We start from the raw sequence: 21,399 nt of genomic DNA, 5'->3' as shown, positions 1-21,399 counted from the left end.
GATTTTAAAAAATAGGTTTATAACTTTTTAAAATATTACTTTTCTTATTTGTTTTTAATCAATATAAACTCTAAATTATATTTGATTCCCATACAACACATAGATGTTACAAAATTATATATTTGAGTGTAGAAATTCATATTTTGAAAAATTATAGTGCTCGCTTATTTGTTTGTTTCATTCTTCTCAGATGCCTCTCATTAATGATTAATAAATAAAATTATAAACAACTTTTTTCTTTAATTTTCCTTACTCTGATAAACCAACAGTGATTATAAAAACAATAAAGAATAAAAACAGTAAGTAATGTTACTTAAAAAATTCTATACATTATTATTTTTCAAATTTTATATGTTTTTAAATATTTATATAGGCATATTTCAATTATAAAAGTGTAATTAATATTTAAAAATGTAAAATAAACTATAAATTAATTATTAACATATAAACTAAACTTATTGATATAATTAACTAAAAAATGCTATACTTTTTTAATTATAATAGTGTTATTTTTAAAAATCATGTTTAGAAATTTGATATTTTAAAGATATAATTACCTTTTTTTAGATACTCATTTTTTAATCTATATTTTTTTTTAATTTAGGCTTACTTAACACAATTCAAATAAAAAATATTAAATTATGGCAAATGTTTTAAATTATATTTTATTTTTAAAAATAAAGTAAAGTGCACATCGTATTTTAAAGTATACTTTAATTAAAAATAATGTATTAATATATAGATAAAAATATTTATGTAATTAACTAAATTTATTGATTTAAAATTAATTGAAACGTGTATATATGTATTGTTTTATCACAGGAAATCAAAATTCAAATATGGTACAATGTAAATTAATTTTACACAAGTAAAATGTTACAATATATGACATTCATTGGATATACCGACAATCACCATAATTATAACTTTCACTTGGCAAAATAACACTTTCTCGACCTATTTAAAAAAGGTTCATTTATAAGTTATAGTTGTCTTTCCTAATTATTGTCTCTTCATACTAGGGTCAAGAATAAAATGTACACATGTATACATAAACTAATAATTATAATTTCGAAGAAGTGAAACTGAACTTAATAAATCTTATAAAAGGTGTTCAACCTACAGATGAGATAAACAAATGTGTCAATTTGTAAATGAGAATCACTATCACCAATTATTTAACTTCTACTCAACTTATTGTTCATCTACTAAGTTTTAAAATTTCTAGCCCTTGAATAGCAAACTCAAAATTTTAGTGAATGTTGTTCGATGTGACACATGCCCACTCATTGTAGATTTTGCTTGAACAATGTAGTTATTTTTTAGGATACTCATTATATAATAAAATGCAATCTCTTTTTGTTTTTTCAACAAACAACGTTTTAGTTATTTTAAATATGGTTTTGACAAATACAATTATGGGTAAAGTTCTTGGGCTAATTCTCCCTCTTCCATAACAATTCAGATATACATTCAACACATTCACGTCAAATATCTATTTTGTCTTTAAAGATTTTAAATTTGTACCTTCTGGATATTCATATCCGTAAGTCAAATTACAAAGTTCTGGATATACAAATTTGGAACTAATGTCACTTATGAATTTCACCATCCAGAAGCTTATTTGGACATCATAAATAACCTTCTGGATGTCAAGATCCGTAAGCAAACATAAATGAGCTCTGGATCTCAATCCTCAACACCATTTACAGCACACCATTCTAGATATGAAAATCCAGAACTCATAACTCACTTTTGGATATGACCATCCAGAAGCTTAAATGAAATATGAAAATAACCTTCCAGATTTTAAAATCCAGAATGTATAAAAATGACTTCCAAATATTGATATCCGTAAGCAAATGTGTGAAAAGGACAAAATGGGGTTTTAAAATTTTTGTTGGGTGCGAGTCAAAATTGATTGGGTGCAGGAAGCAATTACGAAGTTCTTGTTCCCTTCAAATGGAGTTCATGATTTCTTAAAGAAGGCAAATATTTTTTTTCACCATTTCAATTTGAGCCTGCACCAATTTGCTAGTAAAATGACAAAAACATTCCTTCAAAATGAGGAAATGACCTTATATAAAAAGAAGATGCAGATAAAAAAAAAATACTTCCAGATGATACTTCCATAACTCTTTTCCAGAATATATTTATGGATTTGTATTTCCAGATAATGTGATCTGAATTTTCTTTTTAAAAATATATTTTTTATTTTGAATTCCAGATTTTTAAATTCAGAATAGAGGGTAATTTTAGAAAATTTGAAAGGTGATGGGGTGTAGTTTCAAATTGGTATGGTGCAGGAAGAATTTGCCCTTAAAGATTGATTTCGTATGCCTATATCTTTTATCTGGATTTCACTTTACCAATGATATTTGGACAGCTTCTTCCTACATCTCTACATCTCCATATAGATGTTATTGTGTCACCCTCATAAGTTTTTTAATTTCAAATATGTCCTTATGTAAAAAAGTTAAAATATATGAAATTTATGGTGTGGTGTAGTTTATATTCTAGATTACATAATAAAAGTATTTTTCAAACCATAGATTAACTTTCAGATTATGTAATAATCTTGAGACATTTTTCAAATTTCAGGATTAGATTTCGAATTACAATCCATAAGTCTTTTCTGGATATGAGATTAACTTCCAGATCATGTAATCCATAATATATTCAAATTATATAATACATAAGTTAATCCCAAATCCAAAAAAGACTTCATAGACTTCCATATCATGCAATACAAAATACAATTTTTTTAAAATATATTTAAGATTACATAATTCAAAAATTATTACGGGATTCGAGATTGGCTTTCATATGGAGAACACTTCCAAATTCAAAAATATATCCTAAATTATATAATCTGGAATGCTTTTAAAAGACGAAAAAAATGAAAAACATTCAAATCAGTGACAAACCAATGCAAGATAAAATGGAAGAAGAAAGAAGGTGAAAAAGGTGTGGGATTTCAAAAGTTAATTTATTTTTACTGAAGGGCAAAATGGTATTTTCATATTTAGAATGGGATTATGGAAGTGCAGGAAGGAGCTGATATTTGATAACCAAGACATGGCTTGGATCCACTTAGATTGTCAATTACATTATCGTGAAACCTTGTAATAAAAAAAAAGTAAATTACTTTATAAAATGTCACAAAATTAATCTAAACTTTTATAGAAGTAGAAATATACGAATAACTATGTTAGTAACTTGTCTCTTCATCTCTACATTGTTTTTGAATATTATGTTAAAAGTTTGACGCAGTACATCTAAGTCTAATCACTACATTGATATGTAAACCCTTCTAATTACCGACCAACGTTTTCAAATATTTAAGACTCATAATAGGTGTGCCTCCATATGTGTTCATGCATGTATTTTGTTCAAAAAACCGTATCCAAACATCATTTGTTTTATTTTCAACAAATGTTGGTGAAAATATGTTACTATTCTCATCTTGTAATTGCAATCAATAAAGTTGCATAATATTTGTCTATCAGAAAAATATAGTCTACTTGAATAACCGAATGGCAATGTTTGAAGCCTTCAATAACGTTGTATGAGTATGACAATTTGTGACAATACATAGCATCTTAATAAAACTCATGCATGATCACAAAAGCCCCATTCACAAATTTTTAAAATATTTTAGGAGATCCATATTTAAAATTATTGCACTAAATTTTAACACAATTATATGTGCAAGTTCTTAGTGTATAAACATTTTATTAAAACTAGTTCATAGTTTTAAGAATCATTTTCCTTATTGTCCTTAGTTTGATTAAGCCTTATGTATAATGACAAACATTTTATGATATGGATTTTGGAATTTAGCCACATTTAAGCACCCAGAGGAAAATGACACAATTAAAAGCTAATAGAAGATGAGCGCTAAGAAAATCTTCTACATTTTGGAATCAAAAGTGAGACAGGTTTTTTCAGTCCCCGCAATGGAAAGTTTTATATTTTATTTTATTTCATCGTTTTAATTTCAGAGGCGGTTGTGTGTTGGGCTGTTGAAGTTTTCGATCCGGATAGAACATAAATTATAACACTCAGCTTTTGTGGCCTAAATGTATTCTTACCTTCCACTTCCATCATTAAGGGTTTATATGATTGAGAGCTCAAACAACTATAACACTCAGCTTTCTATAGTCTGAATTTACATTGTCTTTTTTCCTTCAATTTCCATAATTAAGGGTTAGTTGATTAAGAACTCAAACAACATTTTGCAAGGTAATCTTCGAAAATACTTCGACAAAAAGAGAAGACTTACGGGAAGGAAATGTACGATTATCCCGCACAACAGTCAATCTCTGTTGGTTCACTCAAATGCTCAGCCTCAAAATTCTCCTTCTGCGGTCTTTGTTCTACACAGAGTCATGTGAATTTTAAAACGAAATCAGTAACTAATAAAATAATAAAACTGAGAAAGAAGTCAATAACACGTATACTAGTATCATACCTCTGCATCATTTATACACGTTTGGTTATGTTATATCCCATAAAAATTGTTGTTAGGACATCTCGTATTTCCAATCTGTTGATGAAGAGTACTTTTTCATGCACCGTATACTTACCATCGTTACTATTTCTATGCTACTGTTTTTAGTCTCAGCTGCTCCAGCTATTCATTTCCAAATGGATTTATTGTCTTGCTAGGATAATTTTTTGAAAAGAATCAAATATCAATTTATCATTCCAACATATCCATGCTGACAGTTTGAACAGTGCTACAACCAGCGTTATTTGAGATACTCTTAGCTCTCAATTGTTTCCTTACAGCTTCAACATCGACCCACCTTTCTGCTAAAGCATAAACATTTGACAGAGCTACATAGTCCTGACTCTTTGACGTCAACTCTGGACGACTCCATTCTTCTAACTGGAGAAGAAACTTCCCCACCTTCTCTCCCATCACAACATCCTCATGAATCTTGCATGCACCTAGCAGAATCCTCCATATTACATCATCAGGATTAATTGGCATCTGCATGACAAATTCATATGCTTCTTTTAACTTTCCAGCACGGCCAAGAAGGTCAACAATGCAACCATAATGTTGTATCTGAGGTGTCACACTAAATGTTCTCTTCATTTCATGGAACAATTGAAGGCCTTCCTCCATAAGCCCACTATGACAACAAGCAGACAAGAAGCTAGTAAAAGTTGCTTCATTTGGCTTCACACCATAATCTCCCATCTTATATAAAACCTCCAAGGCTTGTTTTCCTTTCCCATGGATGGCTAGGCCAGTAGTCATTGCCGTCCAAGTCAAGATATTCTTCTGGTTCATGCTCCAGAAGACAGACAGGGCACTATCAAGGCATCCACATTTTGAGTACATATCAACAAGAACAGTCCCAATAAACACATCATCTTCAGTACACAATGTCTTTTCTGCAAATGCATGCATGCAAGAACCAGTTTCCAGCAAACCCATTTGAGAAACTGCTGAAAGCAGAGCAACTACGGTTGTATCTGTTGGTTTAATTCCACGTACATCAACCAACATGTCATTAAACAATGACAATGCATTGACAGCATATTGCATGTTCCCTTCTTTAAGGGAAGAATAACCTGTTATCATAGCATTCCACGTAACACTGGTTCTAATTGGCATTTCATCAAACACTTGTCGGGCTGAGATAATATCTTTGTTACTCGAATAAAAGTATATTTTGGTAGTCGAAACCAAAATATTTGACCCAACCCCATGTTTTACTATAAGGGAATGTAGTTGTCTGCCTACCCACAATGTTGAAGCTGACGGAGAGCGAGCACAGGCTCCAAGAACAAAATTGTAAGTGTAATCATCAAAAAACATGAGTCCCCGAGAAAACTCATCTCGGAAAATTGTAATAGAATCATTGGGTTTAGCACATCTTATCAAAGTATTAAAGAGAAACAGGTCTGGCTTGTCAAAGTACTGGAACACTAAATGTGCATTATTAGTAATGTGTGAGTCTGGTGAGCCACAATAATTCTCAATTAACTTGGCCAAGAAGGTGGGCAGTTTAAGGCCATTAGTAATTAACTGGGCATGAATTTGCTTTATATTTTTGGACTCTTTGCGAAAAGAATATAAGAAAGAAATACATCTAAGTCTTGGAAGGCAGTTTAGCATGAGGTAAACTATGGCCCATAAAAGAATATTAAAAATGTCAGCTCAAGAGATCAGTTTTGATGTTTGATACTCCTTCCTTATCAAATTTCACCTTTCACCTTCATTTGACGCCAAACATTAAACTTCTCCTGAAGTTTAATGTGCAGATCACAAAAGGAAGATGATGATGATTTAGAACCCTACAAATCTGTTAGGATAGCACCATCCCCATACCCAAGCACTCTGATCATCTATCCAATTCTGATAAATAACTTCTACATGGAATTCATCCTCATTCATCCAACTATATCCTTAACTCAATTTAGTATAATGCTCCGAGGCTTCTCAGTCATTTCTTCGTTTGTAAACAAACTAATCACGAGTAATAACGTAAAAAATCCCTAGAATCAGATCTTAGTAGTTAGTGCCATATAAAATTGAAATTCATTTTTTCCATTAAAACGAATAAATGTGGAACATCCCCAACCCTATACAAGTTAATTTTGAATCAAAAGAACAAGCCACAGTAAAAAAGAAAATCCAATAAGCAATTTCCATCACTCAAGCAGTGCATATTTGCTCGTGCTTTCTCCCAGCCTTTTTGGGCCTCACTTCTGTTCATATACATTAAATTTGTCTATACTCTTTTTAAGCTATATACACTTAATTACTTGAAAATGACTTATTTTCATGTACATAAAATTTGTGTGTACTCTTTTTAAGTCATACACAGTCTAGGTAATTTTGCAGACTTATTTTATGATGCTTTACCACGAACTTTTAACTTCACTCAATAACTTCCTAATTTATTAGTTCTACCATCCAAGAAACATACGCAGCTAAATACATGATAACTCGTTCTTCACATGACAACAAATGACAGCATTTAGATATACGTCTACATTCCACCTCACTGAAAATGCTCATTCTGATTTTGCTGTATTATCATCTACGAATCATTACCATCACGAAACTAAAGAAAACCGGTGTTTTCAAATCCTAATCGTGACACATCCAATTAAGCATATTAACTAACTATGAAACGCAGACGAATTAAATCAACAGGACCACACAAATCAACGAACTCTTAATGCAGGCGGTAAGTGATAAATAACAGATAACAGATTGCAAAGAAGCATCGGAGAAAGAGAGAAAAATTACCTCTGTCAGGTACAAAGTATCGAGTGAGAACTTGCCAGTTGCAGCAAGGAATTGCAATGGATGAAGAAGACGATAGCGGAAGCAATATTGTTGCAGAGGAACTACAACATGTTCGAGAATTGAGATGCAGAAGAGTGTGGATGAAGCAGGGAAGGGACAAGACGGGTTTTTGGTTGCAACAACTGATCAACACCGCTAAACTTTTGTGCTTGTTTATTGTGAAGATTGAAGAATGGGCCCATCTTTGTAAGGTGTCCATTTCTCATGGACTTATGGCCCAGTTTCTAACTCATTAGATAAGCATTAATTTTTAACTATTCATTTTTTTTAAAAGACTATTGAAATTCAATTAAAGAAAAAGATAAAATAAAATATATTAAAATAACTAAGCAATTAATAATATTAACTGTACATGTTAAAGTAAAAAAAGTTTGAGATAATTGAGAGAAATTTTATAATTATGAATATAAAGGGTGAGATGCACTTCTAGGGTTGAAATATTAAGATAACAGGAGAGTGAAAATTAAAATTTTGCACTCTGATTTTTATTACAAGAATAAAATTATATATTTAAAAAATTCTTCCTATTTTAAATTTATTCTATTAACTAGCAAATACAACCATTTATCGTAAATACGGTTCCGTAATAAAATACTAATTAAAAGTAATTCATGAAAGAAAACAAATTATATTTTAAGTAGAAGGGTTCTCCCTACCAATTGTTTTGATCACATACATATGATATATTTAGTAAATTATTATTCTTATTATTTTTCTTTTTAATTTAAACTATTTATTTGATATTGATTATTTTTATTTTTCATTTAAAAATGTGTAAACAAAAATGAAAAGTGGAATATTTTTTGGAGGACTCATCATAATGGTTTGAAAACACTTTTTAATTCTTTTATGAGCTATGAGACTCAGACACTTCTCTTGAATGGACGTATCCATGTCGGACACACGTATCGGTGTCAACACTCGTAGGACACTTATCGGTGAAGTGTTCAATTCAAAAAATATTTGTTGGATTTTTGAAAATTCTAGCACGGTTTTAACACAATTTTAAAAGATATAAATACAATAATTTTCTAAAAATTCAAATTTATCGTATAAATTTTTATTATGATTATAAAAATAAGGAACAAATTCTTTTGAATTAGTCATGAAAAATATGCTCCCAAACGAATCTGAAACATACTTTTGCATATAAATATTTATTTTCAATTTATATAATTCAAAATTATATAATATATAGATCTGTGTCCCCGTATCCTACATTTTAGAAATTATACGTATTTCTGTGTCCATATCCGTATCGTGTCAGTGTACTATCCGTGCTAAATAGTTGATGAGACAATTAAGATAAGATTGCATCAGTAAATGGTTCACCAGAACCAGTAATGAGACTGTTTTAACTTTTATTTTTGTCAAAAACTAATTATTAATGTTTTGTGCAATAAGGATAAATTCTTGCAATATCTTCATCATGTCCTGGGCTATAACCAAGAAAATTATCTTTTAAGATTAAGGAGTATCCAGCATGCAACAGACATACAAAATGAGAGACAAAAACTGCACCAGACAAAGTAAAGTGATGTCTAATCTCAGCTACCCAATAATATATGTGAAGAGAATGGGAATGAATATGAATCCTTTCACGCTAGATTTTCATATGACAACACGTAAAATTATGTATTTTTTTTTATAAATATTAAAAAGTTGAATTATATTCAATCTATGAGTTTAGTAAACATATTTTATATATGTAAAAGATAACAAGAAACTATACCACCAAGAACGTAAGTAGTAAATTTACTCCATCGAGTTATGAATATGTAATTATATTAAATAAAACATTGTGTTGTAGATAATAATCTTATTCAACTAAAAGAGAATTATCTTTTCCTGTAAAAGATATCTAATGTTTTTTAAATAAAAAATTTCAAACTTTACATAATAAATTTATATTATTAATACATGTATTAATTCATATTTTTTAAAATGTTAAATAATATAGCCACAATTTTCACATGATATAATACTAGGTAAAAATATTATTTATTCCATAATGAATACTTTCATGCATAAACACGTAATGTTGAGTTTTGATTTTTGTCATTATCGGGTTAGATAATGTTCGTGTGATAACTCAAATAGTTTTGTTAATATAATCCAAAACTTTAACATATAATTAAATTATTTTAATGACAAATAAACTCTTTATTATTTTTATCATAGCTAAGTTTTAGTATGAAAAAAATGATAAAGAAGTATAAACCTAAAAAAAACGGTATGTCCTCTTAATATTATAATAAAAGATAATAAAAAGACTTCTAAAATATGTTAATCTAAAAAAAAAATTAATGGACATTACTCTTTGTTATCTTTAGGGACTTCCATCTAGATAATGTTTTTTTTATCTTCTTATGTTTATTTTTCTTTTTTTCTTAAACTCTCAAGGTAGTTACTCGTGTTTTCTCTTCAGAATTTCTTTGATTTTTGTTTTTCTTTGCATAGGTTTGGTAGATCCATGTTTATTTTTTATTTTTTTACTTTTTTGTGTTTTATATTTTTTTAAATTTTTTAATAAAAAATAAAAACAAAAACTCTTTATTAAATATTATAAAAATATATGTTTATTACACTCATTCTAAAAATTAACGTGACATAAAGAAAATTGATTCTTATATAATATTTGCACGTTTTATTTTTCTAAAGTAATGAGTCCTGTTTCTAGGTGGATGGAAACAGAATCTGGTTTTAAAATTGACGGAGTTGACTTTAATTCACCAATTATCATATATATAGAGAGATAAATTACTAATATTTCAATATGAAATTACAACTATACCCTTGATCTTTTAAAGGCATTTTCTCATATAGAAGATATATGCCAACAGAACTCAATTCTGTGCCTGTACTTAATGTTTTAAAGTGTTGAGTTTGGCTAAAAAAAACCACAGCAAAAAACACACAAAAAAATGAGATTGAAACAATATATTGAGTCAACCCTAACTAAGAGGACAAGTATCCAACAAAATCTGTTGGCATCCTCATTTTTCTCTTCGTACCACCCATAACTTTAGCCATTTTCATTTGTCCAATCCATAGTCAGCAACCACATATATTGTTCCTTGTCAATTGATCATTTCATGCACCGTGATTTCTTCGAATAATGTTTCAGAGACACGTATATAATAGATTCAAGATTTTTGTTAGATTTTGCCGTGAACAATTTGCTCATATATCCACCACCATTTCAGCCACTGTAAGATGGTAAAACCTTAGTATATATATATTGGAATCTGGTACGTCTTAGTTGTTATTCGGTGGAAAATCCACGCTGCATTTATGGATAATACTCTGTTTCAACCACAAATTTCTTCATTTTTTTTTCCTTTTTTTAATTCCCTTACAAAACATGGCTGTGATAGGCAACTAGAGCATATGTCTATTTTACCCCAAGAAGTAAAAACAAATAAAAGTTCTCAAATTCACTCATTCCTAATATCGAACACCTTTTCTAAATCAAAATTTTATATATACTGAAATAACTGAAGGTAGATAATGGGATATTTCATATCTACCAATATAAGATGAATTTATAGTATAAAGATGGATGCAAATTTTATATTAAGTATAAGTACGTTTAAAATTGAAATAAACTTATTATTTTTTAATATGATCTATCTAAACTCTATCCCAATAAGAATAAGGTTACTTTATTGGATATTAAAGTTATTTTTAAAAATGTATTCTAATAAGAATAAGATTAATTTATAATATATAATTAAGTCAAAATCTTATTTTATTATTAATTATAAAATTGAATTATGATTAGAGTTCATCTTTAATAAATTTCTATATCCAAGAAAATATTAAATAAAAATCAGTTTTAGAGATAAAAATAATTAGTAGTTATAGTAACTAAATTAGAGATCATTTTAAAGACTAAAAAAAATTCTAAATTAGATTCTATTATTGTTAAATGGTTTCTAAATTGGTATCTAATTAACTACCAATGTTTTTTCTACCAAATTTATAATATAAATAATTGGTAGTTAAAACATTGGTAGTTAATTATATACCAATTTAGAAACTATTTAACAATAATAGAAACTAATTTAGAAACCAAAAATTTAAATTTAATCACTATAGCAACTAATTATTTTTTATCTCTAAAATTGGTTTTTATTTCATCATTTTCTTGTATAATGGATATTGAGTAAAAAAGTGTAGACACATGTATATCTTTCTTCCTTTTATGTTAACTTTTTTTACTTATGTTAACTTTTTTTTATGACATATCAATGTATTCCTATCTCTCTCCCCCTCTAATTACGTGAAGACATGTTATGGACATGTGAGGATGAGAGATACAAATGTTACACAACATGTGAGATCAATTCTCTAACAATGTACGACGTTGTACCCTTTCTATAGAAGACAGTGTTCAAGCAACTGAAAAGTCGAGCTTAATTCGAGTTATCTACCACCTCTATTTACATGTATCTTCAACCCACTAGCAACCCTAAATCTTTGATAAAAAAAAAAAAACTACAGACCTATACAAAGTGCTAAAATGTTGACAAGTGGCCACTGCGTCGAACCTTTTTCTTGTTCTGACCAAACCTATCGATTTGGCTCTCACCCCTTGCACATACCTATTTTACCAATGTATCATGAGAACACAAAAGATTGTCTTGTGTAAAGGTGTACTTATCCTACTATAAAAGTGTGCACATGTATACACAAGCAATACACAATAAATGTCTTATCATGCATGATATTGGAGGAGGAAATGCAAAAATAATCATAAAAAGGAACCGAAACTTAACCAAAGAAATTCTAACGACACCGAAAGTAGGTACAAATGTTAGAACAGCAAGATTAAATATTGAATTTGTCCACTCTCTGTTTTTGTGTGTATAGAGTAAGAACAAGTGGGAATCAGGGACAGAACCCTATGCTCTCCAATTACCAATTTTCCATAACCATTGGTCTCTCTTTTTATGGCAATTGTTTATAAGGTAATGCAGCTCTGTGGCTAAAGTTTTCATGTTCTTATATTACGTGCCTCTTTCTTGTTGGTTGTTTGCTTCAATACTCTTGCAACTCGTGTGTGCATCTTACTCATTACGTGTTAGAATTACAATAAAATACAGTAAAGATAATTGCACAAGAGAGATGCTACTTTGATACCATTGCATAACTATAAATTAGCATTTTATCATAATATTTTATTAACTAAACTAATTGTAAAGTAAATGTGAGAGAAAAAGTAGCCGATAAACAATATTTTTGCATTGCATAAAAAATGAGTTATGCATATTCTTAGTAAAATTGAGAATAAGAATATAGAAGGTTGACATTTTTTCAATGTGCCTGTAATAATTATTTATTTATTGAAAGGTCTCGATTCAATTATAGTCTTCCAAATTTAATCTACAAACTTATTTTAATGGAGTGACTAAATTTTAGGTATATTTTCCTCGGTGATGTAGTGTTATTTTCAATCTAAAATAAAATATATATAAGTATTTACTTTATTTTATTTTATAAAAAAATTTACTATGCTACTTGACATCTCAAATAACAACCATCATTTATCATCACATGAAAAAAGTATTATTAAAAAAAGAAAAAGAAAGAAAATACAAAAATATGGGGGGATTAGACAAAAGTCCATATGTTAACAAAAACGATACATAGGTAGACTATACCTATTAATAAAGAATTCTAAGAACAAACTAGATGGAAACCTATTATACCAATGAAAGAATTCTCTATGAATAAATCCTAAATTAGTCAACTTATTAGCACACGCATTCCCTTCACGAAAAATATGAGTAACCCTAAACCTGATTTTTGCACAGTAATTAAGACAAGTATTTCAACGATTACGAAGCATCCAAAGAAGCATAACTGCATATAAAGGTCATTATTCCGGATTTCTAATCACATCCTTAAAAACATAACTTAAACAATACTTCATTCAGGTAATCTTTTTGTATTATTAGATATTGAACGGTTTTAGAGTGGACGATACCAATCAATCCTCATAAAAAGAATGTATTAAAAAGTATATTAACATAAGTTAATTTGTAAAGTTAATATAATCTTAATCATAGTACGTATGTAAATCTTAATCCAACATATAAATTGGTACAACAATCAAAATAATGTTATGTTATTATTACAATATTTATTGTGTTCTTATACGGAACATTTTACTTGAGGGTCGGATAATCTTCTGCAAGTACATTATTGAGCGAGAGTCGAAACTAAACATTAGGAAAGGAGTCTGAAAAAAAAAGAGATAATGATTGAAAGAATAACTTGTTTAACCGGTATGAGATATTAGTCAACCTTTTATACAAGAACACTTTCATTGCTACTTTTATAGATTAAACAATTTTTCTTTTAATTGTTTTTATAAATTATAATACACAAGCATATACAAATTTGGACTGACTGTTTAGTGACTTCTAGTACAGCCAAAAGTATTAAAAGAAAAAAAAGCTTAAGAAACAAATACAACAAATTATAAGACGAACATGCTACTTTAGCTTTATACTTCCATAATGAATAGCCATTTCAAAACAAGGTTAGGTCAAACACTATGCTATTTCCAACTTTTATAGGTTAAAAAATAATTGCTGAAAAATTCCAAGGGTGAATTAAGCAGTATTTCAAACATAGGACCACACATATTCATTTTAATGGTATTGCTTTGAGGTTTAAGTAAGATAGCACTTAGGTTGACGGAATCTTAAAGTAAAATAATCCAATTATCGCGAATGGTGTTAATTAATTAATTACCAACTTCTAATTGGTTACCGATTAATTAATCGAGACGTTTGATTAGCGCTATGAACCTTGGAATGTTTATGAATATAATATATAATATAATAAGGTGAATAGTGAATAATACATTATGCTTTTGCAAACATGATAGCTAAGTTGAAAAATAATTGCTATCCGAATCAATCGATCATTTTCATAACTATATACAAGGAATATATTGAACCAAAAATTCGAATTCCCAGAATGTTAAAATGTACAAACTGACAAGTCAAGTCCAAATCCATCCATCCATTTGAGCTATACATAATTAATGGCTTCTTTGGTAAGTGTAATTTGTTATTTATATGAATTTATGGAGATTGATTTAAAATTATCTGTGCGTATTTTGGTTTAGGTGATTTGTCTGAGGATTTGTAGGAAAATTTTTGATTGAAATAACATTACAAAGAAAATCATCAAATAGAAATAAATTTTAGAGACAAAAAATAATTAGTTGTTATAGTGACTAAATTAGATATCATTTTATAAACTAAAAAAAATGGTTTCTAAATTATTTAACAATAACATAAACTAATTTAGAAACGAAAATTTTTTTTAGTCTCTAAAATGATCTCTAATTTAACCACTATAACAACTAATTATTTTTTGTCTCTAAAATTGGTTTCTATTTGATGATTTTCTTGTAGTGGAAGATGTTTCTAAGATGAGAAAAAAGTGGTAAATTTTTGGGGATTGTTTAGTAAATTATTAATTTAGTTTTATGTTTAATATTTGGTTTTTAAATCATTTTTTATTGATTTTTTTATTTTTTATAAATATTATTGGAAATCAATAAATAATTTTTTTATTTTCTCAAGTAATTTGTTATAATAAAAAGTATTTATATTTTAAAAAGTACTTCTAAAAATAATTTTGACATAGCACCTTAAATAACTTATCAGTTTTTATTAATTAAATTAAATTAATAAAGTATATCAATGCATATCAATAAACTTTCTACTCAAATTGAATATTTTTTCATCAAACTAAACTATTCCACCTTTAATTCGTTTTCTCTTCAAATCACTACTAATCAATCATTCACTATATCTCTAACTAAACAAAGTATAACTCAAATTTCAGTATAGCATTGTAACTTTGGTAGTTTAAAGTTTATTCACACTTAGTCAATGCAAAACTATTATTCAATATTGTTATATAAAAATGGTTATAGAATTCAAGGTTAATAGTTGTACAATGATAAAATTTATGATAGTAATTTAAAATAATTTGAGAACAAATTATTTTTGTTTTCTTCTTATTCCTCTCCTATTGTTTTACTTTATCACTATAAGTCATGTCATCATTGTTATGGCTCGCCATTGAACTGGTGTTCTCATTTTTCGCCTACATATATTGTCTTCGTCGTACTTACCTTTGATTTATATGGGTGCTATTTGTGTTTCTCCTTTTATTTGCATCACCATCAATGCCTTCATTTGCTTATCTCTTTACAAGTTAAGTTCTCTTGTATTTTTTTATCATTTTTGTTTTTACATTTTTGAAATTTTTAGTTTACATTGTACCTTAGTATTATGATTAGTATAATTTCCGAATATATTTTTGTTGTATTGAGATTACTTTTATTGATTAATTTGTTCAACATATTGATATTGAGTTTGAGGAAGTCCAACTGCTAACAAATATCATTATTTCAATTAAGGAGTTTGTATTTTAAGTGTTATATCACAAAAAATTCTAAAAAAATACTATAAACTTGAAATTGCTGAATCAAAAGTTTATGTAAACTTTAAAGAGTTATTTAATATCTTAAACAAGTTAATTTTTCTTTGATTTACATATAATACAAAATATTCTTCTCATGCATTAACGCATCTCTGTCGGACTTTCTCCTCACCTATCACATCATATGTTTCCATGTAAAAATATGTTCTTCACAACAAAATGTAAGTTGTAATTAAAAAAAGTTGCATAACACATAAAAAAGACAATTCATTTAATGTCATAAATACTTAAAACATTTATACCAAACATAGGTTCATTCACATTATCAACTCAAATGTTTATTCATCTCATGTCAAAACCAACAAGCATCACTTGTCACATCCCACAACTAATCACACTATCTCATGTCAAAATCTGACATCAGTTACTACATCCTAAAGATAATCAGTCAATCCCACCACATAGACATTTACATAGACATTTGATGACTTTTGTAAAATGTATTATCTCGACTTTTAAAAAATTATATTAATTATTTATCTTTAATTTCAAATAAAAATTATAAAATCTTATGTTTTTATCTCTTATGATTAAAATCATATTTAAAATATATGCATATATATATATATTTATATATTGTGACTAAATAAAATAAATATAATAATAATAATACTAAAAAGTTCAAAATAAATAAATAATTACAAAAATATAATATTTAATTATTAAATAAATAAATAATTATTTAAGGAAACATTCTTATGGATAAAAAGAAATAAGAAAAATAAAAAGATAAGAAAGAATAAGATTATATTAATGAATGTAATGATGACTTTGAAAAATAAATTAAATTAAATTTAAATTATATATACTACAAAGTTGTGTATCTAAATTTTTAACTTACATCATAATAATATACATTATAAGTTTATAACAATTGTATTTTTTTAATTAATATATAATAAATTTACAAATATATTCCAAATTATAATATATATTTCTATATACTTATGTTTTAAAGAAGAAAAAAATAATTTGCAATGTAATAATTTTGAAATAATAATTAAAATATATTTTTTATATAATTTTTTTTTGTATGTGGTTTTTTATTAAAGAATTATTTGATTTTAAAAAAAAATAGTTATTTAAAGGGTAAAGTTGTAAGAAATTGGTTTTTTTTTTCAAATTCAAATTTCTCTAAACTTTCTAAAATTCAAATTTTCAATTTAAAATAAATAATTATTAATTTTTTTATATTTTAATATTATAAATGATAAAATTGGAAAACATACCTAGAGAAGACATGGAAAGAAATGGAGAGAATGAGAGGGAGAGAGGGATAGAAAGAGAGGGAGAGAGAGGGGGAGCGGGGATTTGGAGTAAAAAGGTTTTAAATCTTTACACTTTGTTTTACTTCTAGATATCTCTCCAATTAAAGGGAATGGAGAGTTGATCTTAATAAATTTAAGTGTTTTTTTTACTAATCATTTGATTCATATATCATTGTATTGTTTTTTTAAGTTATTTATTTATTTATATTTATCTTCAATTACGCACTGATCTTACTTATTTATTTATTTTTATCTTCAATTACATACATTGGTTCTATTTATTTATTATTTATCTATCTATTTTTATGTCATTTAATTTATTTTCAGTATTGCACCGATCCTATTTATTTATATCTCCAGTTACATTACATGGTCTTATTTATTTATTTTTATCTCTAGTTATGCATTGGTCCTAATTTTTTGTTTATTATTTTTATTATTTTATTTTCTTATAATATATTGATCCATATCTAATTGTTAAAGTTCATTTTTATTTTATTTCATTTCATATTATATTATTTAAAATATAATTTTTTTATAACTTAAATATACATAGAAAGTGAGAATAAAAATAGAGTAAAATTAATTATTATTTTTATTTAATGTGTTTGGATAAAAGAAAGTTACTTATATGATTTATGGATCATTGGTAAGACAAATGTGACATATCTTAAGAGTCATCATGTTTTGTGATTTTTGAAAGTGTAAAAGAATATACCACTTGAGAAAAAATCATTTATTACATTGAGTTAAAACCACCATGTTAATATATCTGTCTTTGTATTTAGGAAGTTACAATTTGGTATAATGTGGGATGAAAGGTAGGGATCGATTAGAGTCTAAAGGAGTTGTCAAGTAAGTGAATATCTGGATAGTTCATAATAGTGTCTTGGACTAGAATATTTCACAAGCCAAACTTAGGATTGTTCGATGCCTACTCAACATAGCCAAGATTAGGTAGTCAGTATTTTTTTTTTTATTGGCAAATGGCAAAATTTTTTGAGAAAAATGATTATGATTATACCAATGTTTTTTATGAGAAATATTTAACTACATAATCACTTCTCAAGCAACTTTTGATGTTCAGTGGGGATCATCAAAAGTGGAATATGGATCCATATGTGTCATAAAGTGAGATTGAGTCACTTGTTGATAAAGTGAGAACGAGTCATAAGTTTCATAAAGTAAGATTAAGTTTTATGGTTGTGAGTCAAGTCAAATGCCCCAATTATTACGGTTAGAGGTCAAATCATAGGTCATCATTGTCTTTATTGTGTGTTGAGTTTATTAAGATTAATATTTAAGGCTTACTAATGAATCCCTGAGAGATAGAGCATCCACTGAGCTAGCCCACCTTTTCATAAGGATGACCATGAGCATGACACAGAACCCAAGGCTATGTCAGGATCATTCCATAGCCAGTGCCTCAGAGCCTATCATTCCTGAAAGGATTACCAGAAGTAGAGCCCACATGATTGGAGCTAAGCACCAGCTAGTTTCCTTATTTTTAATTTCAGTAGATTAGAGTGTACTTAGTATAAATTGGGTTTGTGCCAAGCCCACATTTCATTTCATGTGTCGCCCTAGGTTTTAGGTTAACCTAGCTTCTATAAGAACTTCTAAATGGTGCGGAATTTCAAGGTTTGACCTAGATTCTAGAAGCCTTGGAAATGTCAAATATTGACATACATTTATATTTGAGGTTATGTTATGATTAATATTCTCCTTAAGAAAATCATATTTTAAAAAAATCTACTCCAAATTTCTAATTAAAGAACAATTTTATATATAATAGTCCAAGTGTTACATAAGATACATATATGTTGAATTTAAACACAAAAGATTTTGCACAATGCATAATATTTTCCTCTTTTAACAACTTGACTTACAAGAAACTTTATCCACTTGTGTGACAAAGTAAATTCTTATGAATTATAAGACCCAACTTTTATTTTAAGTCACAAGCTAAGTCATAGAAACACTCATCAACTCTTACCATCTAATATATTTCTCTATATGAGTTCACTAAACAATAGAACCAAGATAATCCTTTTACAAACATCCCAAAATTCAATACATTTCATCATTACATAACACTTAGTGTTACCTCTTTGATAAACATTATATTCACATCACACCATCAATCTCAAATCATATCACACCATCAACCCTAAGTCTCAACAATTTACTTTTCACAACTCATAATTGACGAATACAATTTTTATACAACAATATTTATATAACAAAAAAGTAATTTAATTAAATCATATTTTCTATATAAATAACAAACATATGTCTTTAAACAAATAAACACCTCTTTAAATTATTGTGAGTTAGTTTTTTTAGGGATTATTACTTGAGCGGAAATTAAGTCATATCAAACCTCTCTATCCTTTGAGAGATTTTTGCTTGAGTGAAAATACCTTTGCTTGAGAAAAAAAATCAACTTGATTTGAGTCTCTCCTCTTAATTGCATTTTTTTTATCTACCAAAGTGTCACTTAAGTGAAAAATGTAGACTATAAATACCTACAATCATGCATAAGACTTGTACCAAATTGATCCAACCAAAACTAATATGCTCCATCTTTATTAAAAAAAAATCTACACGTTTCCAACTCAATAATATCAAATTGGTTCAAGTTTACAACATTCCACATCAAATACCAAATACATATCATGCAACAAACCTAAATAAAAACATATATAAATTTCTAAAACTTTTAATCATTTACATCAAACAAAATTTATTTAAATACATTTATCTCTCAAATTACCACACATAACACATTCAAGTCAACCTAAAATGGTCAAACAAAATTTAATATTCACTTAATGTCATTAAATATTCAAATCCAAACTTGATCCCATTAAAATACAACTACAAAATTTAATTTAAATCAGTTTATCAATTCTTTAAAATAAATAAAAAAATATACCTTTGTCAACAACTTTAACTAATCTTTCATCCATCAACAATACAATCACATTTATTTAACATTTTTTAACAACTTTCACAATACCCAATCATAATTAAAATATAAAAATTATCATATTTTTACATTTTTACATGTTGAAAACATAAAAGTCCAACCGTCCATGTCAATATAGTATTCCTACATAAAATACATTACCATGACAAAGTCACATCCATGTAGTCCTGATCTTCTACATTAAGATATTATCAATTTTTAACTAACTTTCCTTATAAAAAAAATTCAATTATTTAAGTCAAACTTCAACAAGTCATTATTTTTTTTTTAACAAAGAAAACTTTGATCATCAAACTCTATGACTACAACTCAAAACTATCATAAATTCATATTTATCCATAAAAGTTCACATGCAAACAAATATCCTTAGACATATAAATAAATCAACAAGCAACTATAAGAAAAAGTAAAAAAAAACTTATTCTAAGTAAAATTTTGATGGATAGACTATTTTCTCACTAATAAGAAACTCAAAATTTAAAAATAATAGACAAATCACTCAAAAATTTAGAGAGAAGACAATCGAAATATGTTTTTTAAAAAATAATAATTTTTTTATGAAATAAAATTTGAATACTTACATTTTTTTAACTTAATTAATAAATAATCAAACTTTACCACGTTGAAACAACTTCTACTCTTCGAAAAAATTATCTTTACATTAAAATTATATGAGTGAAAAGAAATGAATTTTTTCCATGTTCTAATATCATATTTGCTACACAACAATTCCAAAATTCATATGAGACATAGAAATAAAGTTAACAAAATTTATATATTTTAATTTTAATTTGAGTAAGTTCAAAATGATGAGTTATATTTTAATGTTGGATTTCATCTTACACGAGGATGTCAAAGTATATCCAAATATCTTTAAATTTATCCATTATATTTTTAATCATGTTTTTATTAGTAGAATCTTCCATGATTACCTAATTTTAATATATTCTAAATGCAATGGTGTAGTGTTTGAAACAACAATTAATACTCTGTTTGCTTTAAATTCATTGCTAACGTTCTTAAGTAATATGGTTGTTTAAAAATATAAATATACATAGCAAAATTATTTTAATAAAAATGAAAAAAAAAATCCAAACTGCGATTGAAAATGTAAAATATTTTTCCTTCAAGCTTTTATCACACATCAAAATAAGTAGTACATTAACAAAACCTTAATTATAAAAGTGATAAAAGTTAAGAAATTGAATTTATATAATTAAAAATGAATAAACTAAATTCATAGAATAGATAAATTTAGGATATCAATA

At 27.2% G+C, this 21,399-nt stretch overlaps 1 protein-coding gene across 2 annotated transcripts; it reads right to left on the bottom strand.

Annotated features, from left to right (window-relative positions):
• Positions 1-4,069: 4,069 nt before the first annotated feature.
• Positions 4,070-7,494, bottom strand: LOC137835594 (pentatricopeptide repeat-containing protein At3g18970-like). Of its 2 annotated transcripts, none has more exons than XR_011085102.1 (2): positions 7,277-7,494; positions 4,070-4,379 (listed from the first exon to the last, which is right to left on the bottom strand). XR_011085102.1 is itself a non-coding variant. In XM_068644178.1 (2 exons), the coding sequence occupies exon 2, from the start codon at positions 6,134-6,136 to the stop codon at positions 4,706-4,708; it is 1,431 nt and encodes a 476-aa protein (XP_068500279.1). In that variant the 5' UTR covers positions 6,137-6,516; positions 7,277-7,491; the 3' UTR covers positions 4,475-4,705. The 2 variants fall into 2 exon arrangements, 1 of the variants encoding a protein (XP_068500279.1); XM_068644178.1 differs by lacking the exon at positions 4,070-4,379 and adding an exon at positions 4,475-6,516 and having other exon boundaries at positions 7,277-7,491.
• Between the last annotated feature and the right edge of the window lie 13,905 nt (positions 7,495-21,399).

Source organism: Phaseolus vulgaris, chromosome 5 (assembly GCF_000499845.2).
Source record: "Phaseolus vulgaris cultivar G19833 chromosome 5, P. vulgaris v2.0, whole genome shotgun sequence".
NCBI classification, from domain to species: domain Eukaryota; kingdom Viridiplantae; phylum Streptophyta; class Magnoliopsida; order Fabales; family Fabaceae; genus Phaseolus; species Phaseolus vulgaris.
The sequence above is the reverse complement of the archived record's forward strand: the minus strand, read 5'-3'. Positions and strand labels throughout refer to the sequence as shown.